General features: G+C 48.5%; 1 protein-coding gene across 3 annotated transcripts in view; it reads right to left on the minus strand.

The window, feature by feature from the left end:
• LOC144158966 (uncharacterized) overlaps nt 1-17,126 on the minus strand; it is a 21,907-nt gene extending 4,781 nt beyond the window's left edge. The window contains exons 1-9 of one of the 3 annotated variants that reach the window (XM_077690181.1): nt 16,939-17,113; nt 16,550-16,624; nt 12,426-12,479; nt 8,517-8,595; nt 6,558-6,733; nt 5,916-6,021; nt 5,267-5,437; nt 415-450; nt 204-318 (exon numbers count right to left, since the gene is read on the minus strand). In XM_077690181.1, the coding sequence (XP_077546307.1) occupies nt 204-318; nt 415-450; nt 5,267-5,437; nt 5,916-6,021; nt 6,558-6,733; nt 8,517-8,595; nt 12,426-12,479; nt 16,550-16,624; nt 16,939-16,955 (829 nt within the window). In that variant the 5' untranslated portion in view covers nt 16,956-17,113. Of the gene's footprint in view, nt 1-203; nt 319-414; nt 451-5,266; nt 5,438-5,915; nt 6,022-6,557; nt 6,734-8,516; nt 8,596-12,425; nt 12,480-16,549; nt 16,625-16,938 lie in introns of all 3 variants that reach the window. The other 2 variants (XM_077690180.1, XM_077690179.1) reach the window with 2 other exon arrangements.
• Between the last annotated feature and the right edge of the window lie 1,773 nt (nt 17,127-18,899).

Consider the following 18,899-nt stretch of genomic DNA (forward strand, 5'->3'; position numbering starts at 1 on the left):
CAATCGCCAAAACAACTAGTACCCGCCTTTTTTTTTTTTACAACAGCCCCTAACAACCACCGCAGTTCTGTGGAATTGCTGTAATAAGGTACCGACCCTGCTACATGTGCAGCTTGCTTCTTTAGCGGTTGATCTTCCATAAGGAACTTCTCCTTGCCTCGAGGTGTTTTCAAATGCATGAGTTTACGGAACGTTTGGCATACCTTGAGCTACAATAACGTCGTCAGTGCCTTGGGTGATAACGACCATTCTTTCGAATTTCTTGTTTTCTTTGGGAAACTTGCCCATCAAATCAGCGATTTCAGTTATGTCCTTGGTCTGAAAAGTAATAACGTTTTGATCATTCAGAACAGTTTAATTTTGACAAGGGGCAGCACAACAGCACTCCATTGTCTAGATAGCAACACAGCTCACCTCGAAACCGTGGACGTCGGCAAACTCTCGAGCTTCCTGGCAACACGTATAAAAAGAAAAGGAATTACCAGCTTTTGTCATCACTGAGAAGTCATGTCGCATTTGTACAGCAGATCGACTGACAACGTACTGAGTGACTGATATTTCTGATAATAATTTGAAGGCATATCTTTACTAACGCAAACACGACACTTTTCAACAGCCAACTCAATTTTACAGCCGAAATACTTCAAGAATTTTAAGTGAAGAGCACTTTAGGGGCTCGCCTTGTCATCATAGCTCGCTTGCTGGTCCCAAGTAGAGCCCCACGGCGTTCCGTCGTAACGGCTGTCGTCGCAGCGTAACTCAGAGGCTTCAAAAGCCAAGCGGTTTATATAGTCAAAAGCATTCGAAACTTGTGAACCGCTGGCGTTTGTCACACATCTCCCCGTTGTTTAGCGCAAAGAAAACTGCAGGTACATTCGAGGCAAAATATACTTAATTAACCGGCAGCGCCCGCGTTAATTCATTTAGTTAGGAACGCTCCTTGGGTTGGTTTTTACGATAGTAAGCGAAAAAAAGTGTCAGTGCAACGCCGGCACGTGTGTAAGGAAAAGCAAGCACAAAAAGAACAGAACTCCCACTGGCGCAGTTTCAGGCAGGGGGCGCGCGAGCACTGCGAAGGCGGGAAATTTGAAATGCGTTGGACAAACCCCCGTTGAATCCATTAGGAGAGGAGTGAGACAGGGTGGCGAAGAGCGAGATAGGTGGTAAGAGTGAGCGGATAACGGCGCCACAGCCCATTATAGCGGATCACTGCCCTGCAATTCGGACAGCTTCCACATTGAGTGGAACGGCTTTAATTTCTTCTTCTAAAGCCTAAAGGGCCATCGGTTTGGAGCACGCACATTCCCGTTTTCACTGTTCGTTCTCGCGTGCAGCACGGCGAATGCGCGCCGTCCTACTGCAGCGCGCGACCTCAAGGTGGCATGAAAGTCTGCCCATACGTGCGTTTTGGGAGAGGAGGCTTCGGGCCGGTTGCTTCCGGTTGGAGCGTAGTGCGGGCGCGATGCGCGTGCATTCACCGGTGATGTTTGGGCTCTGCGTTATCATTGGGCACTGTAAACAGACGCCGTTTGCGCGTGATGGTAGCCACAAAGATGTTAGGAAAAGAGGAAGGGGCTATGGCGAATAGCACCATGCAAGTTCACTCATCTACAAAGACCACGCACAAAGGGCGACACAGCCGTGCTCATTCCAAGATGGCTGATAGGTCTCTTCGTCCCATAAGGCATCTCATAGGTCTATGATTTTGCCAGCACTTTCTGTGCAATTTTGGAATTAGTTCAATGCAGAAGGTATTTTAAACACTTTAACTAAATAACAACGCATTTCACAGGGCAACCAGCCATGTCCTAGTTGGTTTAATGGTATGTGCTGTACGTTCAAAGTAAATTTGATTGAGGTGCACATTGAGTGCAGTTGGCCTTTAAATCCATCTCATATGTCTCCTCGATTTGGCCTGCAATTTCCGCACGAGTACAGAATGGACCTCCCCCTGTATGTAAACACCGTGACATCACGAAGCGCACGTGCGCGACGGGTGGCGCGTGCTGGCGGCCGCGAAATGCGGTGGTGGTTGGCAGCAGGGATTTATACATCCCCCAAAGAGATTCCACAACCACCAGCACCCTTCCCAGGGATTTATACGCACCCCCTAACATTCCCCTACACTCCCCTAGAAGGACTTCGACACCCCCCCCAAAAAAAAAAATAGAAATTCTGGATAAACTTTGGACGGCAGAGACAGGCAAAACATTTTTATTTATCGAGCTTTCGGATCCGTCGAAGTTCACGCCACCGTGCAAAAGTGCAGATGACAGAGTACGACACCCGTGCCTTATATTTGATTTTATTTCACCAAACACACCGCACTTCTTGGAACTGATCATTTTATCTTTTCAACTTTGCCGCTGAGGTCATATTCTAAAATAATCAGTTGTCTATTGCCAAGGCTGCAGTCAGCCCAGAACTCACCACGGTCCATCCCAGGTGTAATCTCGCATTCGTTTTTCACATATATACATATCGCGCGGATTGAGCAGTCCTCGGCCAACCAGCCCGCGTACTACCTGCGAGTGAGGCCGATAATGCTCCGTTCTCCCCACGCCCTCCCCCAAAATCGATGGTTCTGCACCTTGTTTTCCAATGCACTGAAGCAGACAAAAACGTACCACAAACATCATCACGACAATGTGGCACATACAACGTGGCACAACTCCAGGGCACGGATAAGGCGGACAGTGTGGTCCACTGAAAATGAACCGGCGAGCGCGTGGCCGCTGCGCTACGCGAAGCGCCGAGAAGTGACGAGAATCGGAGACAGCCGGCGCATGCGCACTGACCGCACGAGACGGGAGCAGCCGCCCTGACGTCTGCTACGGCGCTCCCCTGTGCCGCTGAGCTTGCCAACAGTCGAACGATGCTGAGCGACACGGCGAAGCGCCGTAGAAGACGAGAGAGCGGCTTCTGCTGCCTCGTGCGGTCAGTGCGCATGTGCCGGCTGTCTCCGATTCCCGCCACTTCTCGGCGCTTCGCGGAGCGCAGCGGCCACGCGCTCTCCGGTTCCATTCAACGGTGGACCGCACTGTACGTACGCAAGTGTACAGGCGAGCGAAACCAACCGTAGTTTTTCGCACCACCTCTCAGCTGTTAGAACCCTCATTACACTACTATGGTGTAAAAGAAAGGTGACGCAGTAACTCCCAGAAGAATTCCATCGTCACAGCAAACCGCCAAACGTGGCGAACACCACGCAGCCGTAGGCCGCTCCGCGCTTGCCTATGTTTACGGCGCGCTTTCGAGCGATCCAACGTCAGAAGTCAAATTGGGCTTGCAGCTCGTGAGGGGGCTTCCTGAGCATGCGATTTAAGTCTCGCCTCCCTTTCAACAGCCACAGCGGCAGTACTTCCACGATAAGAGGCTGGGAGCGCAACGCTGGGGAAAATCTCCTACGGCGCCTTCGGCTACGCCGTTCGACCCGCGCAGACCCGCGTCACTGCGTTTCTTCGTGTGAGGCATAAAATTTTGGTCTCTGCTTCCGGTCTAGAATCGCTTACAATCCGGAGGTCACGTGATACAAGTAACGTTTATATCTGAGTAAAAACATAATAAATATATAACAAATTTATGCATTATGAAAGTTGTTACAAAAAAAATTCCCTCGCACTTCCCCGAAGGGGAGAGTGTGTAAGTGCGAATGCACGGTTGTGGATTGCGCGATTACGGTGGATATCGTGATCTTGGAGTGGAGAGGAGGCGCCCAACACCCGCAGTCACTGAGCGGAGAGAGGAGGAGGAGAGTAGCGCCCGCCGTTACGGCGAGGGCTACACGAGCGCCCTCACGCGTCGGAATGCGGAGCGCCCGCTACGCGAGCGAGAGCTCTCCCGCCCGAAGTGGAGAGGAGGCGCGCAACACCCGCAGTCACTGAGCGGAGAGAGGAGGAGGAGAGTAGCGCGCGCCCATCTCCCCCCGTTGCTGGGGTAGACGAGGAGGAAGACGAGGAGCGCGCGCACCCGCAGCTGTTGCTATGCGGACTACGGCGGCGGACGATTCAGGCTCGCTTAAGAAGTGCATTCGCACTTAAAAATTTGCGAAACACAACTCAAGCTCATTTCGCGAACAAGCGAGATATCACGTAAATGCAGTGATTATCCACAGGTGACCGGTACATGGGTAAATTGTTTTCTCCCCCGGAGTGCCGCTCCTTCCGCTTCAGGAGCTCTCCTGGCCTCCTGTACGCTGTCGGCTTTCACGCGCGAGTGTGCTTGTTTATCTCTTTCCACTGGGGTAAAAAAATGCTCATGCAGCGAAAATTCTATAAATAACAACGATTGACCATACTAGGGGTTTATTTGCCCGGTATAAGCACCCTGTGACAAATAAATAACATGCGGACGCGCGCCTGGAAACCGGAAGTGGGGGGAGCAGGGATGTCGTCTCATCCATGTGTCGTCTGCTCAATTCAGCAACCAAAGGGACTTTGCTCGCCAACAAACCTAATCAATGTGCGCCATTTGCGATACCCATGGTCCGTTCTGACATACATTACCACGTTGTAAGTGCGAGCCATTACCCAATCTTTTTCGCACTTCTACTCCGCCTAATCGCTAAAAAAAATTTCAGTGCCTAAGCATTCTTTTTGGAGTACCCTGGCCAATCCCACTGAGTGAGTAAGAGCCGTCTGACTGGTACCACCACCACATAAAAAATGGACCTCCTCGATTTGCCAGTCCTTGACGCTCCGCGGGCAATCCGAGGGCTGCCTTATCCGACCGGAAGTCCATAAGAATGCATGAGAAAATCAACCTCTATCGCGGCCCGGGAAGTCCGCAGACGATCCGGAACTGATAATCGGGGAGGACCACACGTGGTCTCTATATTTGCGGCCATCGAGTGCGGTGCATTGAGCGTGGATGTAGAGAGGAGTCTTCTGCTGTGAAGTCTGCTACTCCGACCCGAGCGTACGTTGATATTGGCGGATCTTATGTGCAGAGCTCATGGTCCCACCGCGGACGCGTCTATCCATCGTGTAATAAGGCATAATATGACACCATGAACAATGCGTCCGCAAATCGCCAGCAGCAATTTTTAGATAAAACCCACGCTAGCACTCTTTAAATCGCCGATGAAACCAAGAATCCACCACTCTTTAGTTTAAGCTGTTGAGTTTATGCCCTTCGCTCAGAATACCAGGAATTGCTGCCCATTGCGAATATATTAAAAAAGACACACCCTTATCTGGCATACCTTTTTAAAGGAAACCTTTCATAAATGAATCGCTTTCGCTTTGTGTAGCTGTTCAAAACTTACCGCTTCGTTTCCGAAAATAATGTCGACGCATGGGAACGCTGCCATCATGTTGTCCTTGAATCGGCGGCACAGGAATGGCGCTCCGAGATTCGTGCAAAAAACTTTGTTGTGACTGGAGGCATGCCTCGCCACTGTCAACATGATTTCCAAGCTACCGTTCAATAAAAACCCCTGGAGATGAACAAAAAAGACGTTAAAACCCGCGGTAATCAACCCAACAGTAAATTCCGGTTGACTGGTTCCAGCTAGCGTCACTAAATAGGCTACGCTTGAGAGTACCACCACTTCGTGTACCCGGAAGCGTATGGGCATGCGTCTGGGAGACATTCTGTTTCAGGCTTGCAGTGTTGCCATCTCTGCCAACGAAACCGCCGCCGGTTGTGACGGGCGGAGTGCGACCGGCCGCTCTAGCGTCCGCGCAGCAGATAGAGAAAGAGGAGAAGCGCCCAGAAACAAAATGGCTGCGCCCATATGTAAACAAGTATCACGTGGTGCCGACCGACCAATGAAAATCTTGGCGGCACATTACAATGAGAAAAAAGAGTGCCGATACTCTAAAAGCCGTTATTTAGTGACGCTAGTTCCAACTTACGCGTACTCATAGGGCCAAAATCAGGCATGTCTCGTGCCCCTGGCCGCTGTGACTCACCGATGCGTAATAGTGGCTCGCCTCTTCCATTAATGTCCTGTTCTGGGTTCGTAAAAGGTGATCCACCGAATACAGCCGTGCTGCACCCAACCTTGTACAAAGTGACCTGAAGGAGAAAATCAAGGAAAAATCAAGGGCAAGCGGTGCGCATCAAACGGCTTTATTTGAATGCACAGTCGCGGACAAGTGTATTGCGACGTATACAGTGCAAAATAGGCAATGTCTGCTGGGTAGCGTCACTAAATAAGCTAGTCTGAAGACTACCGCCACTTCGTGCACCCGGAAGCGTCTGGGAGACATTTTGTTTCTGGCTTGCAGTGTTGCCATCTCTCCCAAGGAAACCGCCGCCGGTTGTGACGGGCGGAGTGCGACCGGCCGCTCTAGCTTCCGCGCAGGAGAGAGAGAGAGAGAATATGTGCGAGAGAGAGATAATAAGCGAGAGAGAGAGAGAGAGAGAATAAGTGAGAGAGAGAGAAGAGGCGCCCAGAAACAAAATGGCTGCGCCCATCTGCAAACAAATATCACGCGGTGCCGACCGACCAATGAAAATCCTGGCAGCACATTACAATGAGAGAAAAGAGTGCCGATACTCTAAAAGCCTTTATTTAGTGACGCTACTGCTGGGCGGGAGCATACACCCACCGACACTTCCCTCGCTTCGTCAGCAGCACCGCACAGCAGGCCGTAGGTTCGTTTTCGGCGTACTGAAAACTGGCACGCACGCCATCTTCTTTGGCCCTTCGCTCAATGATGGCGCCGAATTCGTCTTTTCCGATGCAGCCGACAAATGTCGCCACTTCCGGTGTCTGCACTACGCACTTGGTTGGAAGAGAAAGGGAAAAACAAGGTAAGACAGAAACAAACGATGCAGGGATGCACGAAACGCAATACCTGCCTTTTTTTTCGGTCGCTGCAGTCTACAACATTGCGCATTACAAAAGCGTTATTTAGCTCATTCTAACAGTTGAAAACGTGCTGATGGTGGTGGTAGTGGTGGCGGTAGGCATCAAAGTGATGTCTCTCTCGCCCTTTTCTAATTGCATTGCTTTACAGTCAAACCCGACCATAACGAACCCGGATAGAGCGAATTATGCTATATATCGAACAAAAATAAATCAGTTACGGAAACACACGCCAAACATATTCCTTATAACGAAGTTCACATCTGATATATCGAACACGGCGTGCCTAGAATGGCCGCCAAAATGCATGGTCTCGGAGCGGCGATTGAGATGCTGATTGACCGCGACCACTGAGCAAAGGCCGCGACTGACACATTGCGCACCGTATGGAGCGGCATGACGCCCGACACTTTCCGTCCGACGCGCGGAACTCATGACGGAACCCGCCCAGTCAGTGAGGCCGGACCAAGACGGCAGCTCGACAACCTTCCCGATGCTGTGCCGAAAGGTCTGTCCTTCGAAGATTTCCTGTGTCGATGACGATGTTGCCATCACTGTAAGCTCCTCGGACGCGGCCACCGTCAGCAGCACCGCCGTAATGCTGATGAAAAGCACCGAGGAGGCAGAGGATGTTGCGAGTGAAAGCCGTCCGACGCTTAATGGAGTGCTTTCGGCAGTCCATGTCCTCCGCTAATATTTCTTCGATATTGAAGGACACGGACTCAAACTGGTGCAAGCTGTGTCTCGTGTAAAGAATGCTGTGCTAGTGGACGCTGCCAAAACGAAAGGGAAAGAAAAATCTCCGCTTTTTTTTTTTGGAAGCAGGCAGTTAAGGCGGAAAGTAGCTTCATTATTTGCAATAAATCGATTCCTTTGTGTATGATAATGAAATACTTTATTATGAAATACTTTATGGCAAGGGGATTCCCGCGTATTGCGAACTCGTAACAATAAACTCGTTATAGGCGGGTTCGGCTACATCGAACTAGTGGATATATCGAACTAATCGTGGCGCATATTGCAGTTCGCTATAACCGGGTTTGACTGTATTTCCTGATCCGCTTCACCACCTCGCGCAAGCTTACACGTTAACCTGTTGTCTATGATTCAGGGACATTGGGCTCAAGAGTGGGGAAAATTGAATTTGAACGATGGGACACAACAGAATAAGAAGAAATGTAAATAGGAGTTAGGGAACCAATGGCTTAGAAAGGGGTCATTTCTCACTTTGTCAAACAGAGCTCTGTTGTAGCAGATTGCAGCGTGTCTCTAAACGGATTGCGGTGCGCACTCATGGCCCTTCGGTGGTGCCGAAGCCTTCCAGGATTGAGTACAGAGCAATCTAGGCGCGCTAATCTGTGTAAGTACATTCACCGTGTAATGCCCCCAGCTGACAATTCAAGGAAATTGAATAGGCCTTTCGCCACCCTTCCAGATGATGAATGGCGTTATTACTGTACAATAACTGGTAAAAAGATGTGAGGATAAGCAGCGAGATTAGCTCTTCCGAAGCTTTGATATTGCGCAGACCTGCATGCGGACTGCAACCAAGCAGCGCAAAATGCGAGATACAAAGCCTGCGCTATAAAAAGCGGGACTGAAGGAAGATATTTGAAGACGCCCGCGGTTGACGTAATCGGGAACCGCTGCGAAAAGTATGGCCGTTGCACTGTGCACAGATGACAAGAAACATACGCACTTGGAATACCCGAAGAGTATTTGGCACTGTGCCCCCAGATGTGTATTCGCAGTTGTATTTGTCCACAAGTTCAGTATATCTGAAACGAATTTATGTTATCTGTTTAGCACAGCGCTTCTACACAAGCACGAAAAACCGATACACCTCTCTTAAACTGTAACACAGGACACTTCCAGGAATTTCGGAAAGGTTGAACTGATACAGTAAAAGCTCGTTAATTCGAACCCGGTTAATTTGAACTTCCGGTTAATTCGAACTCACGCCCCGGTCCCGGCACAGCGCTGTGTATTTCAATGGGGGAAACTCCCAATAATTCGAACGCGTCGGTATCCAGAACGGTTAGTTCGAACTATGACCCCCTGGTTTCCACCGCTCCTGGCAGAAGAAGTCGGCCCAGAGTGATTACAATGTGTCGCACATCCAAATCAAACCAAATTTACAAGATATGCAAAACAACGAAACAGAAAAACAACAGCGTGCATGGCGCGCGTGCGCTACATAATGCAACAGCTTATTTCAAGTCTACAGAGGGCACCGCGCCACCGGCGCCAGTGCTCCGGCGCATGCCCTTATTATTTAAGAAGCATTATTTAAGAAATCACATGCCATAAACGTGTAGTAGCCCACAATGCGCGATAGCCCACCAAACGCACCTTCTTTTCGTCGACACTGCCAGCCCTCATTCGCACTAACCCTAAGCAGTTCTGGAGGACCATTAACCCCAAACACGCAAACCCTACAGTTTCCTTGCTTGACTCCTCAGGAACTGCTATTCCTGACTGCAAGGTTGCCGAGACCCTTAACTCCACATTCTGCTCAGTATTCACCCGCGAGCCAGAGGACGGCCCCGTGTCCCTTTCTACTAAATTGCCCTCCATCATGTCGAGCATTACATTCCAACCACACGGCATTTCAAACGTCATCTTCGGCCTCGGGCGTCGACGGCATCAATGCAAAAATTCTTAAAAACACCAAACACCTCTCTAGCATCATTCTTAGCCATATTTTCCAGCAGTCCCTCTCAACAGGTTCCGTTCCCCAAGATTGGAAAACAGGAAAAGTTGTACCTGTCCCCAAGAAAGCCTCAGATAACGCCTTTCGTCCAATCTCTCTTTAATGTGTTTGCTCTAAAATAATGGAACATATCATTTACACGCACATAGCTAGCTTTCTTAAATCCGCGAAGTTCTTTCATCCCAATCAACACCGCTTCCAAAAAGGTCTCTCCTGCGACACTCAATTGGCACTCTTCCTAAGTGACATAAATTCTAAATTAGACATTAACGTCCCCGTCGATGCTATTTTCATAGATTTCGAGAAGGCCTTCGACAAAGTTCCTCACAAGCGTTTGCTATCTAAACTTTCACATTTAAACCTTGATGAACATGTATTTGTATGGCTTTCAAACTTTTTAACTAACCGACAGCAGTTCGTCTACGCTAACAACAGTTCTTCCTCCTTATCCCCTGTCATCTCAGGTGTTACTCAAGGGACGGTCCCCGGGCCCTTACTTTTTCTCATATACATCAACGACGTACCAGATAATATTTCTTCAAGCATTCGGTTGTTCGCGGACGACTGCGTCATTTATCGCCCCATTATCGATCCCACCGATAACGTAGCACTCCAGCAAGACCTAAGGAGGATAGATGAATGGTGCAACAAATGGCTCATGGTTCTAAACGTTCACAAAACATCCATCATTTCATTCCACAGGCGTCACTCCTATTCCACGTACAAATATTTCTTAAATGGCTCCGCTATATCTCCTGTCTCGTCCACTAAATATCTAGGTCTTCTTATTTCTAATGACCTTACATGGACATCCCACATAACTCGCATTACCAGTGACGCGAATTGCGCGCTGGGCTTCCTCCGACGTAACATAAACCTGGCTCCGTCCACAGTTAAATTATTGGCCTACGAAACGCTTGTTCGCCCTAAGCTGGAATTCGCATGTGCAGACTGGGACTTACCGCAAGCTAACTCATGTACCATCCTTGAATCCGTCCAGAACCGTGCGGCCAGATTAATCTTTTCCGATTATTCATACCACACAAGCGTAACACATCTTAAACGTAAAGCTAAATTGCCAAGTCTCAAAACACGACGTACAGTAGCACGATTTTGCCTCTTCCACAAATTCTACAACTCGTTATCATGCGAAAGCCTCCGTATAAAAACTGCTCACCACCCATCGAATCGCCTGAACCACTCAAAAGCCGTATACCCACCTCACGCACGCACGACCGCCTATCTAAATTCATTTCCTGTTTTGACAGCCATCGAATGGAACAGCCTTCCCGAAAGTGTCGATCGTCACCCAAACAAACCCGACTCAGTTCAAAGCTGCCGTAGAAAAACTTCTGGAATGATTATTTTTGTGCCGTGTATGCGATTATCTTTAGTGGTGTTATCTACTTCGTTGGTTGGCATTGTATGCTTCTTATCAACAGAGCGTGCTTGATACCCTCTGTATTCGTGATACGCTTGTTCGGTTCTATTTTTTCGTTTGTTGTTCGGTTGTCGTGTAATTTTTGTGCTTCAACACCCCTCATGTAAAACCCCACCCATTGGGGTCTTTGAGGTATCTGTAAATAAATAAAATAAATAACGAGTTCAGGGGTTGCTTCTTTGTGTTATGCCCAGCGCAGTAATCCACGCTGTAATAACGCGTGGATTTCCAATCATTCCCGATTTCCAATCCTAGCGCCAGCCCGCTAATTCCAACTCCGCTTAATTCGAACAATTGTATGGCCCCCTTCGAGTTCGAATTAACGAGCTTTTACTGTGGTTGTTTTGTTTAATTTAATTTATCGTTCATCGATTCAGAGGGGCTCACTGTATAAATAGATCATAAAGACAGCGCTGCATACAATTTGACATCGCCGGAAAGAATACGGCAGCGAAATAGCAACCATATTTAATGAAAACTGAATGAAATTACGTTGCATGAATAGGAAAAAAAAGATAGGGAAGCTGCACGTGGAGGCATTTTTCGCACTCGATGAGTTATGTCAGAGGGCCCACGACCGGGCCACTTGATCGCCCATTCAAAACAAACGCATCTTAAGAGGATCGAGCCATTCACGTGACCTCTTGCATTTTAATGTCGCTTCCACACATAAATTGTTCCGAGAATATCAAAAAGCGTAACAAAGCCGTGAGAATCTCAGGTAGCCTTTTTTTCCTTATTCGAGTATTGAGAGCTCAGTTGAGCTCGAGCCGCACCTGGGCTTAAGTTCATTCGTCTGAAGAACGTGCACGGAACGCGCGGATAGACCATTACAAAAACGGAACGCTGCGCTGATTTTCAGCAGGGTACAGGGCGGTAGGCCTATTTTTTGTTCCTGACGAACTGCAATCATTGGCATGTGAGCATGCTGGCGATTCGATAACGTTTATGTGCTCCACCATTCTTAAGAAGTTGTTATTTTGAAATATGTTCATTTAAGTACTAAACAGAAACATCGCGTTCGTAGCCGAAGGCAATTGGGCCACGAGACATAAACCGTCCGATCTGTGCAATAACGCAAAAAGGTATATGTTGCCTTGCACCATTACAAGGGCACGCGGAATGGCTGGATGATCATTTGCTCTATTTTTGCGCAGTTTTGCATGATAGAATTCGTATTTATGGTAATTTGTCACTAAAAGTATAAGGTAGTAGATCCATTCAACTTAAGCTGCTTGCCTTCGGAAATTTCGCGAATACCTTAGAACGACTGTAGATGGCAATACGTGTGAAAGAACAAGCGCTATCATGCAACGCATTTTGCGCGTGCTCGGAGTCCTTCCCTAGGAAAATAAACTCGACAAAGAGAGCGAAAGATCGCAATAATTGCGTGGGAGTCACTCGAGAAACTGGTAATTCAAGAGAAAGTGCGACAAAAGCAAGCAGGCACTTACAGAGGTCTGTGCTTCTCATCAGCAACGGCGGCATCGTTTGGGTTCAAGAAATACCTGTAGTTATCAGAACATTCGATGATACTAATCAGTATTCACAGTGCGCCCATTCAAGAGATTCAGCAGCAATGGGCCATATTATTAGGAGCCCTGCCATTCGCGAAGTCTTCTAAGGCGAAGCTCCTTAACTCTATATACCCCCCAAGGGTTCTGTCGCGACCGCTGGTGTCAACAGAAAACCCCTGCGAACAAGGAAAGGAAGTTACTGGCACCACCAGGAATCGAACCTGGAACGAATATAGAAACGGAGCGAGAGCCCGTTGTCGTACCGATTGAGCTACTAGCCCAAGCGGGGACAGGAGAGACAGACGGTGCACTCACCGAGAACATCTGCGGGTTTACCCTCTGTGTTCTCGCTGAATGCCACGTGATAGCGTCACGCGACCTCTCATGCCGCTGTGCGCTCCGCCCGCGGCACGTGTAGCGGCAGTGTGCGCGCCTTGCGCATGCGCTAGGAGGTATAAAAAATTAGAGGAAGCTTACGTCAACGCATGTCATCTCACTTCTCTGTCTCTGCCGCTGAACTCGTCGCCTCCGTCGGTGGCTGCAGAGACGGAGAAGTGAGATCGTCTAACACCGGGTTTGAGCTTCCTTTAATTTTATATAAAAAAGGAGTTTCCACTCATGTGCTTCACCAATACAACTCAACCAACCACCGTTCATAAATCATGCATTGGTTTAACCTTAGCAAAGAATATCTCTTTGAAGTAATAAAGGGTGTTAAGTGCATTGCACTTTTCCCTGGTTTGACTCTTTGTAGAGCCACGTGTGTGAATTCAAGTGACGTCGCATGGGTAATCGTTGTGTCGTTTACAGCTTCGCTTTCCAACCCCTTCACAGGGTGGATTGACGCGCTTTTTTTTCTTCGTACTTCGACATTTTGTCTAATAAAAATAGCAATACAGAGAAAGGACCCGCGAAAAACGAAGTGGAATATGGCATTCATAATACCCTAGGCATTCATAATACCCTAGGCATTCATAATACCCTCGAGGAACGGATTGCATCTCACCTCCAGGCCCAGCTTGAACGCTTAAAGCTCTCGGCTTCAGGTAGGACGATTCTTACCCTATTAAACTACCCAACAGACAGTCTTCCCCCAATCCCTCCCAAACCTCCTCCCTGGTCTTTTTTTCCAAACCTGGTAACTGAGCGTATTCCTCGCCACATGCACCCTGCTCACAACTTGGTCCGCAGGCAACAACGCACAAAAGCATTGAACAGGCGCATTAATTGGCTTAAACAGCATGGTGCGGCAATCTACTTCACAAACGCCAGTTTTGACTCCACTTCTAGAGATGGTGATATCGCCCTCCATAGCCCTACCCGATCTGTAGACACCATTGTCCACTTAAAAAGCGCCCCAACTTGTACAACCCTCGAAGAATTCTCCATAGCCGCCGCCGTCGAATACGCTGTGGAAGTCGAGCCCCCTGCCACCCCAATTTTCGTGTTTAGTGACTCACAGGAGGCGCTACGAAATATTTCCCGATACACCACACTCCCTCATACCTCTGACACCCTCCACTGCGCCATTCGCGCCCATCCTCCCCACAAGATAACGCTGGTATTGGTCCCCGGCCACGCCAACTTGGACGGCAATGCTCGAGCACACGAGCTTACCCGAGTACTCTCCCCGGGTCCGCCCATGTTGTGGCCCCATGTGTACCACCCTGGCACTCAAAACATTTCAGAACATCAGGCACGCCGACAGCATCTCTGCGCGCTACGCGCAAGCAGGCAGTGTTTCCCGGTCCCCCACCTCGCCCTCTCCCGTGAAGCCGCATCTGTGGTCCGGAAAGCACAGACCTCATCTCCTATCACTCCATCCCGTATCCACTACATGCATGGCATCATCTCGCTTCCCACTTGCTCTACACCCAACTGCCCTTCCTACCCATCAGTACGACACCTTCACTGGGAGTGCCATCCGCCAGACCTACCACCACACCTGCGTTCCCGCATCGCTTCCTGGGAGGACTGGTTGAACCAGGGTCTTGGCGTAGATGTCAAATCGACGCAAGAACTTCTGGCGGCCCACTGCCTTCGTGTTAGTGCGGACCTCTGGGAGTTCTACGGACCAGCCGTCTCCTAATGAAGAGACTGTGGCACGACGGCCCGGACTAGGGCTGTTTAAAAAATAAAGTATTCTCTCTCTCTCTCTCTCTCTCTCTCTCTCTCTCTCTCTCTCTCTCTCTCTCTCTCTCTCTCTCTCTCTCTCTCAACGAGAGATAGAAGGTTTTCGCCCTAATAACGCGGAGCATGGACTGCATTTTACTAGCGAAAAAAAAGATGTGGACGAAGAAGAGGTACACAGTACACTCGCTAGAAGTACACAGGACACTTCTTCGTCCGCGTCTCTTTTAAGTGCAATGCACTTCTTAAGCGACCCTGAACCTGCGTCCACCGGCGATGTCCGCGCACGTGGAGATGGGCGCGCGCAGCCTGGCCGCTGACATAGCACATACCCACGTGGGGGATTGGCCAGGGATCTCCTCGTCTTCCTTGGCAACGGGGGGAGATGGGCGCGCGCTGCCTGGCCGCTGACATGGCACATACCCCCGTGGGGGATTGGCCAAGAATCGGGCGTGAGAAGGGCTAATGCACCTGCTTAAAGGAGTACTGACACGAAATTTCAGAGATCCGCTCTAGCAATCAAGTACAACGACAACACAAATAGGTGTCTGTGAATAAATGCATCTTTCTTTCTTTGTAGTTGTGTGTGTGTGTGATCTCTCTTTCGCGAGCATTACCGAACCGCGCAAATTCAACTCGTGCATTCGCACTTTCACATTCTTCCCCTCGGGGAAATGCGGGGAATTTTTTTTTCGCTAGTAAAATGCAGTAAGATAACCAACTAGCCCAACTTTCTGCTTTAACGGAGCATGGAATATTCCAAAAAAAGGAGATATTTCTTCCGACAGGCACATGCCGTTGATGTGGGAAGCGACACGTCCCATTTAAATTAGTTTTTAACCCATGATAGCCGCCAGGCTGGACGCCACATTTTAGAGATGTTTTCTACAGTCACCGGTTTTGCGGTCCTTTTTTTTTTTTTTGTACATAGGCGTTACATGCACATCACGCGATTAAGAACACGAATGAACACAGTACACGTTTTCAAGCCGTACTAAAGCTGAACTGATTAAATGAAACAGGTTTACAACCGCGACAACGGCTGTTCCTTGGGGTGTCCCCGTACGCTTTTTACCGTTCTACATCTGTAAAATTAAAATTATGGGTGCTGTCGAGGCATAAGTGCTGCAATTAACATGAATAACTGAGGAAATGGCAAAGAGTAAGCAAGACTGTGTTTACAAACCACCTGCGAAGGTGTGCCCAATTAGTATTTCAAGCTTACTGTTCTTTACTCTTTTGGCGCTTTTTAAGCCATGGCTTCGCGTTTTGAGATTATATTTTATCACTGCACAGAGTATACACTATCAAATATAAAACTTCATTAGATCTGGAGCCGGCACGGACAGAGTTTCAGGGAGTAATCTTATCTGGGTGTGCATGACGGCGTCCGAAAGTCAAGAACCCTCTTTATCAGCTGCCGCAGCCGAAACCAGAGCAAGAAAAAGACGGTTGCGGCGCGATAAATCTAGGTTGTTTTCCCAGTGCAGCGTTTTCTCTTTTCTTTTTAGCCCTGCCAAATTATAGATAGGCGAACCGTGATAAGCGAGCTACATTGCACGAGTTGCACCGAAACAACGACGAGCTTTTTTGGTCTGTTTTAAGTGACAGCAAAACGAAAGTAATATGCAGAAGTTCAAGTTGGTTTTTTTTTTCACCTTTGCTGATCAAGGCGCGAAATTTAAACATACATGACACAGCGTCAAGCACATGTTAATAGAACGTTTTCATGAAACTAAATTCTCCAAGGGTACACGCCTTTAAAACGACAGCGTTATCGAGTGAACCGCGAAATTTGAATTCTACGATGACAAGAGCACTCGAAAGATGGCGGATGTAAAGATTAAAAGCAACCAACTGCACCATCGTTGACATACAAGGTCAAAGTCAGCCCATTAAGAATAAAGAAGGAAAGTAACATAAAAGCTTACTTGCGCAAAAATTCGTCTTCAACAGACGCAGATACGTCGAGCATTGGATGTCCCAATCCAAACAACATTCCTTTCCTGAAGATAGTGAAAACAGAGCACGCAAAGAAGAAACATTTCAAACCCGCTTTTAATATTGAACGCGGAAAAAACTGAGCGCACGAAATTAAAAAAGTACTAAAGCATTTGACCCACATTCCTTACACGGCGGTGCCCTCCTGTGGAGGCGGAAAATACCTCGTGAAGGCAAATTGCTATGCTCGAATGCAATGCGTTTTTGGCAGTAAACCCTTTCCTCCAATTCTAAATGCAATGCACGGCGCAACGCAACAACTGTGTGTGACAAAGGTGCACGCAACGGAAGCACGGAAAGTAACTGAAACAATTATTACCTTAGTTGGCCACTCATCGGACAAGTGTCGAGCGAGGCGTTTTGGCACGAAGGATGGAAGGTCACAAATTCCGTTCCAAACAGCCGACGTTCTCGCGAACGAAAACCGGTTTCCCGGGAGGGCAATTTGCGTGCTTGCCCGCTTTTACCACTACGGTCGCTGTTGTAAAGTTCCTCATGCTCGCCACTACGTCACCACAGTGTTGCCTGGTGCGGGACGGGAAGCTGCCAAGAGAAGAGGCAACGCGCATCTATATTTGCGTTGAACGCTTTAGATCGAAACAGCGGGCAAAAGTGTATACCGTTGATTAGAAGCGCTTCCTAGGTTTCCGGCATATTTTATCTCACCGACAATTAAGGTCACCGTAAGCGCTACGTCCTCTCCATTTAGAACGCGCTGCGGTGATAAGGTTGCCGTTGAGCCACAGAACCTCGATAACAAGGGCGTTTATTTTCACGGCGTCCTCACCTTCGTTCCAGAGGAAGAGGATGTCTCCGTACACTGAAATGTTTAGTTATGAAGTAAACTACATAAGAAAATTTACTAAATATAGCGGAACTTCGTGTATTAGATGAATTAGTTTGCGTAGGGAAACGGCGAATTGATTACGCCTGATATTAGCACCATTCCGATACCGAGGCCAAGTGGCGCCAACAATGCTATTTTCTTCGTGTCATTGGCGAACGGGCTATTTTACCCTCGGCATGCTGTTGTTTCCTGCTGCTGCCTTTCTTTTTTTAGGTTTCGGAGTACCTTAGGACCGCACAATGTCCGTCCGCGTCCGTGCGCATAGCATTTACAATCGCAAAGATAACACAGACACCGACAGGATTCGAGCCTGTGTCCGGTAGACCAGACAAAGTTGGTGTCAGTCGTCGTACCCATTGAGCTACGACCGTGATTTTTTTTCCTTCATTGCCGGTCATTTATAAATAAACACTGACGGTACAGACAAGAAAAAGTACCAACAAGGAAACCTGGTACAAAACATACAATGCATAAGGCGGCCAACCGTAACTCCGGCTTGGCCTTGCCCTTGTTTTCACAACTGCGTGTACTAACAGTCGTACACAACCCTTACTCTCACATTTTCTTTCTGAGCCTGGTTTGGTATCACAGACCGCAAAAACTCTTTCTGTTGGCCCAACAACGCTGCCGAACCTTTAGTTGGTAGTTGTTAGTAAACGTCAATCGTCTTACCCATATTGGGCTACGACCGCGAGGCGTAAACGAGTGTCCCGGTGTTTTTCTTTTTTTATTACGCGTTACGTTCTAGCGCGAGGCGTAAACGAGTTTCCGGGTGTTTTAGTACCGTGACCACATGAAACGACGATGACGACAGGAGACGCCAACAGCCCCAGGCCCTAAGGGGCTTCGCCCCTAAAACGCGTGTTTGTACGAGGTTTCATCAGGCGTTATTTAGGAGTAGCTGTTCATTACGGCTCGCTACATCGCCCAGGCTTAGTTTTTAACGCGAAAGCATTGCTTTGCTGGGTTGATGAAAAGAGCTAGCATCCACAAAGGGCGCCCACAAAAGCCGTGTCCGGAAAGCACGTGACATCTCCCACCGGAATTGACGCTGGCTCAGACACCCGCCGCTCACAAATTAAGAAGGAACCATGGAAGGGACAGGAATATAACTTGGGGACACGCGATGACAGAAAGTGATTTGACCACTACTTTTTGCCGACGCCACGTGAAAGCACAGCGTTTGAGGTACTTGAATGAGAACAACGTGGTGCCAGGAGTACAATAAAATACAAAGAAATAGTGGAGATCGCGCCTTTCGTTGTTCCATAGTGTGTGCCTAAAGAAACCCAAAGAAAATGCAGCTCCCTAGCTTTTCACTGCTTCGTGGCCGACTCACTAGATGGCGCAAGATGGACTAAGGTGACTTGTGTGAAGTACTATAGTAAAAGCTCGTTAATCTGAACACGGGTAATTCGAACTGACGCCCTGGT

The sequence above is a fragment of the Haemaphysalis longicornis genome, unplaced genomic scaffold, assembly GCF_048455015.1.
Source record: "Haemaphysalis longicornis isolate Haplotype H1 unplaced genomic scaffold, Haemaphysalis longicornis Haplotype H1 scaffold_10, whole genome shotgun sequence".
Lineage (NCBI taxonomy): Eukaryota > Metazoa > Arthropoda > Arachnida > Ixodida > Ixodidae > Haemaphysalis > Haemaphysalis longicornis.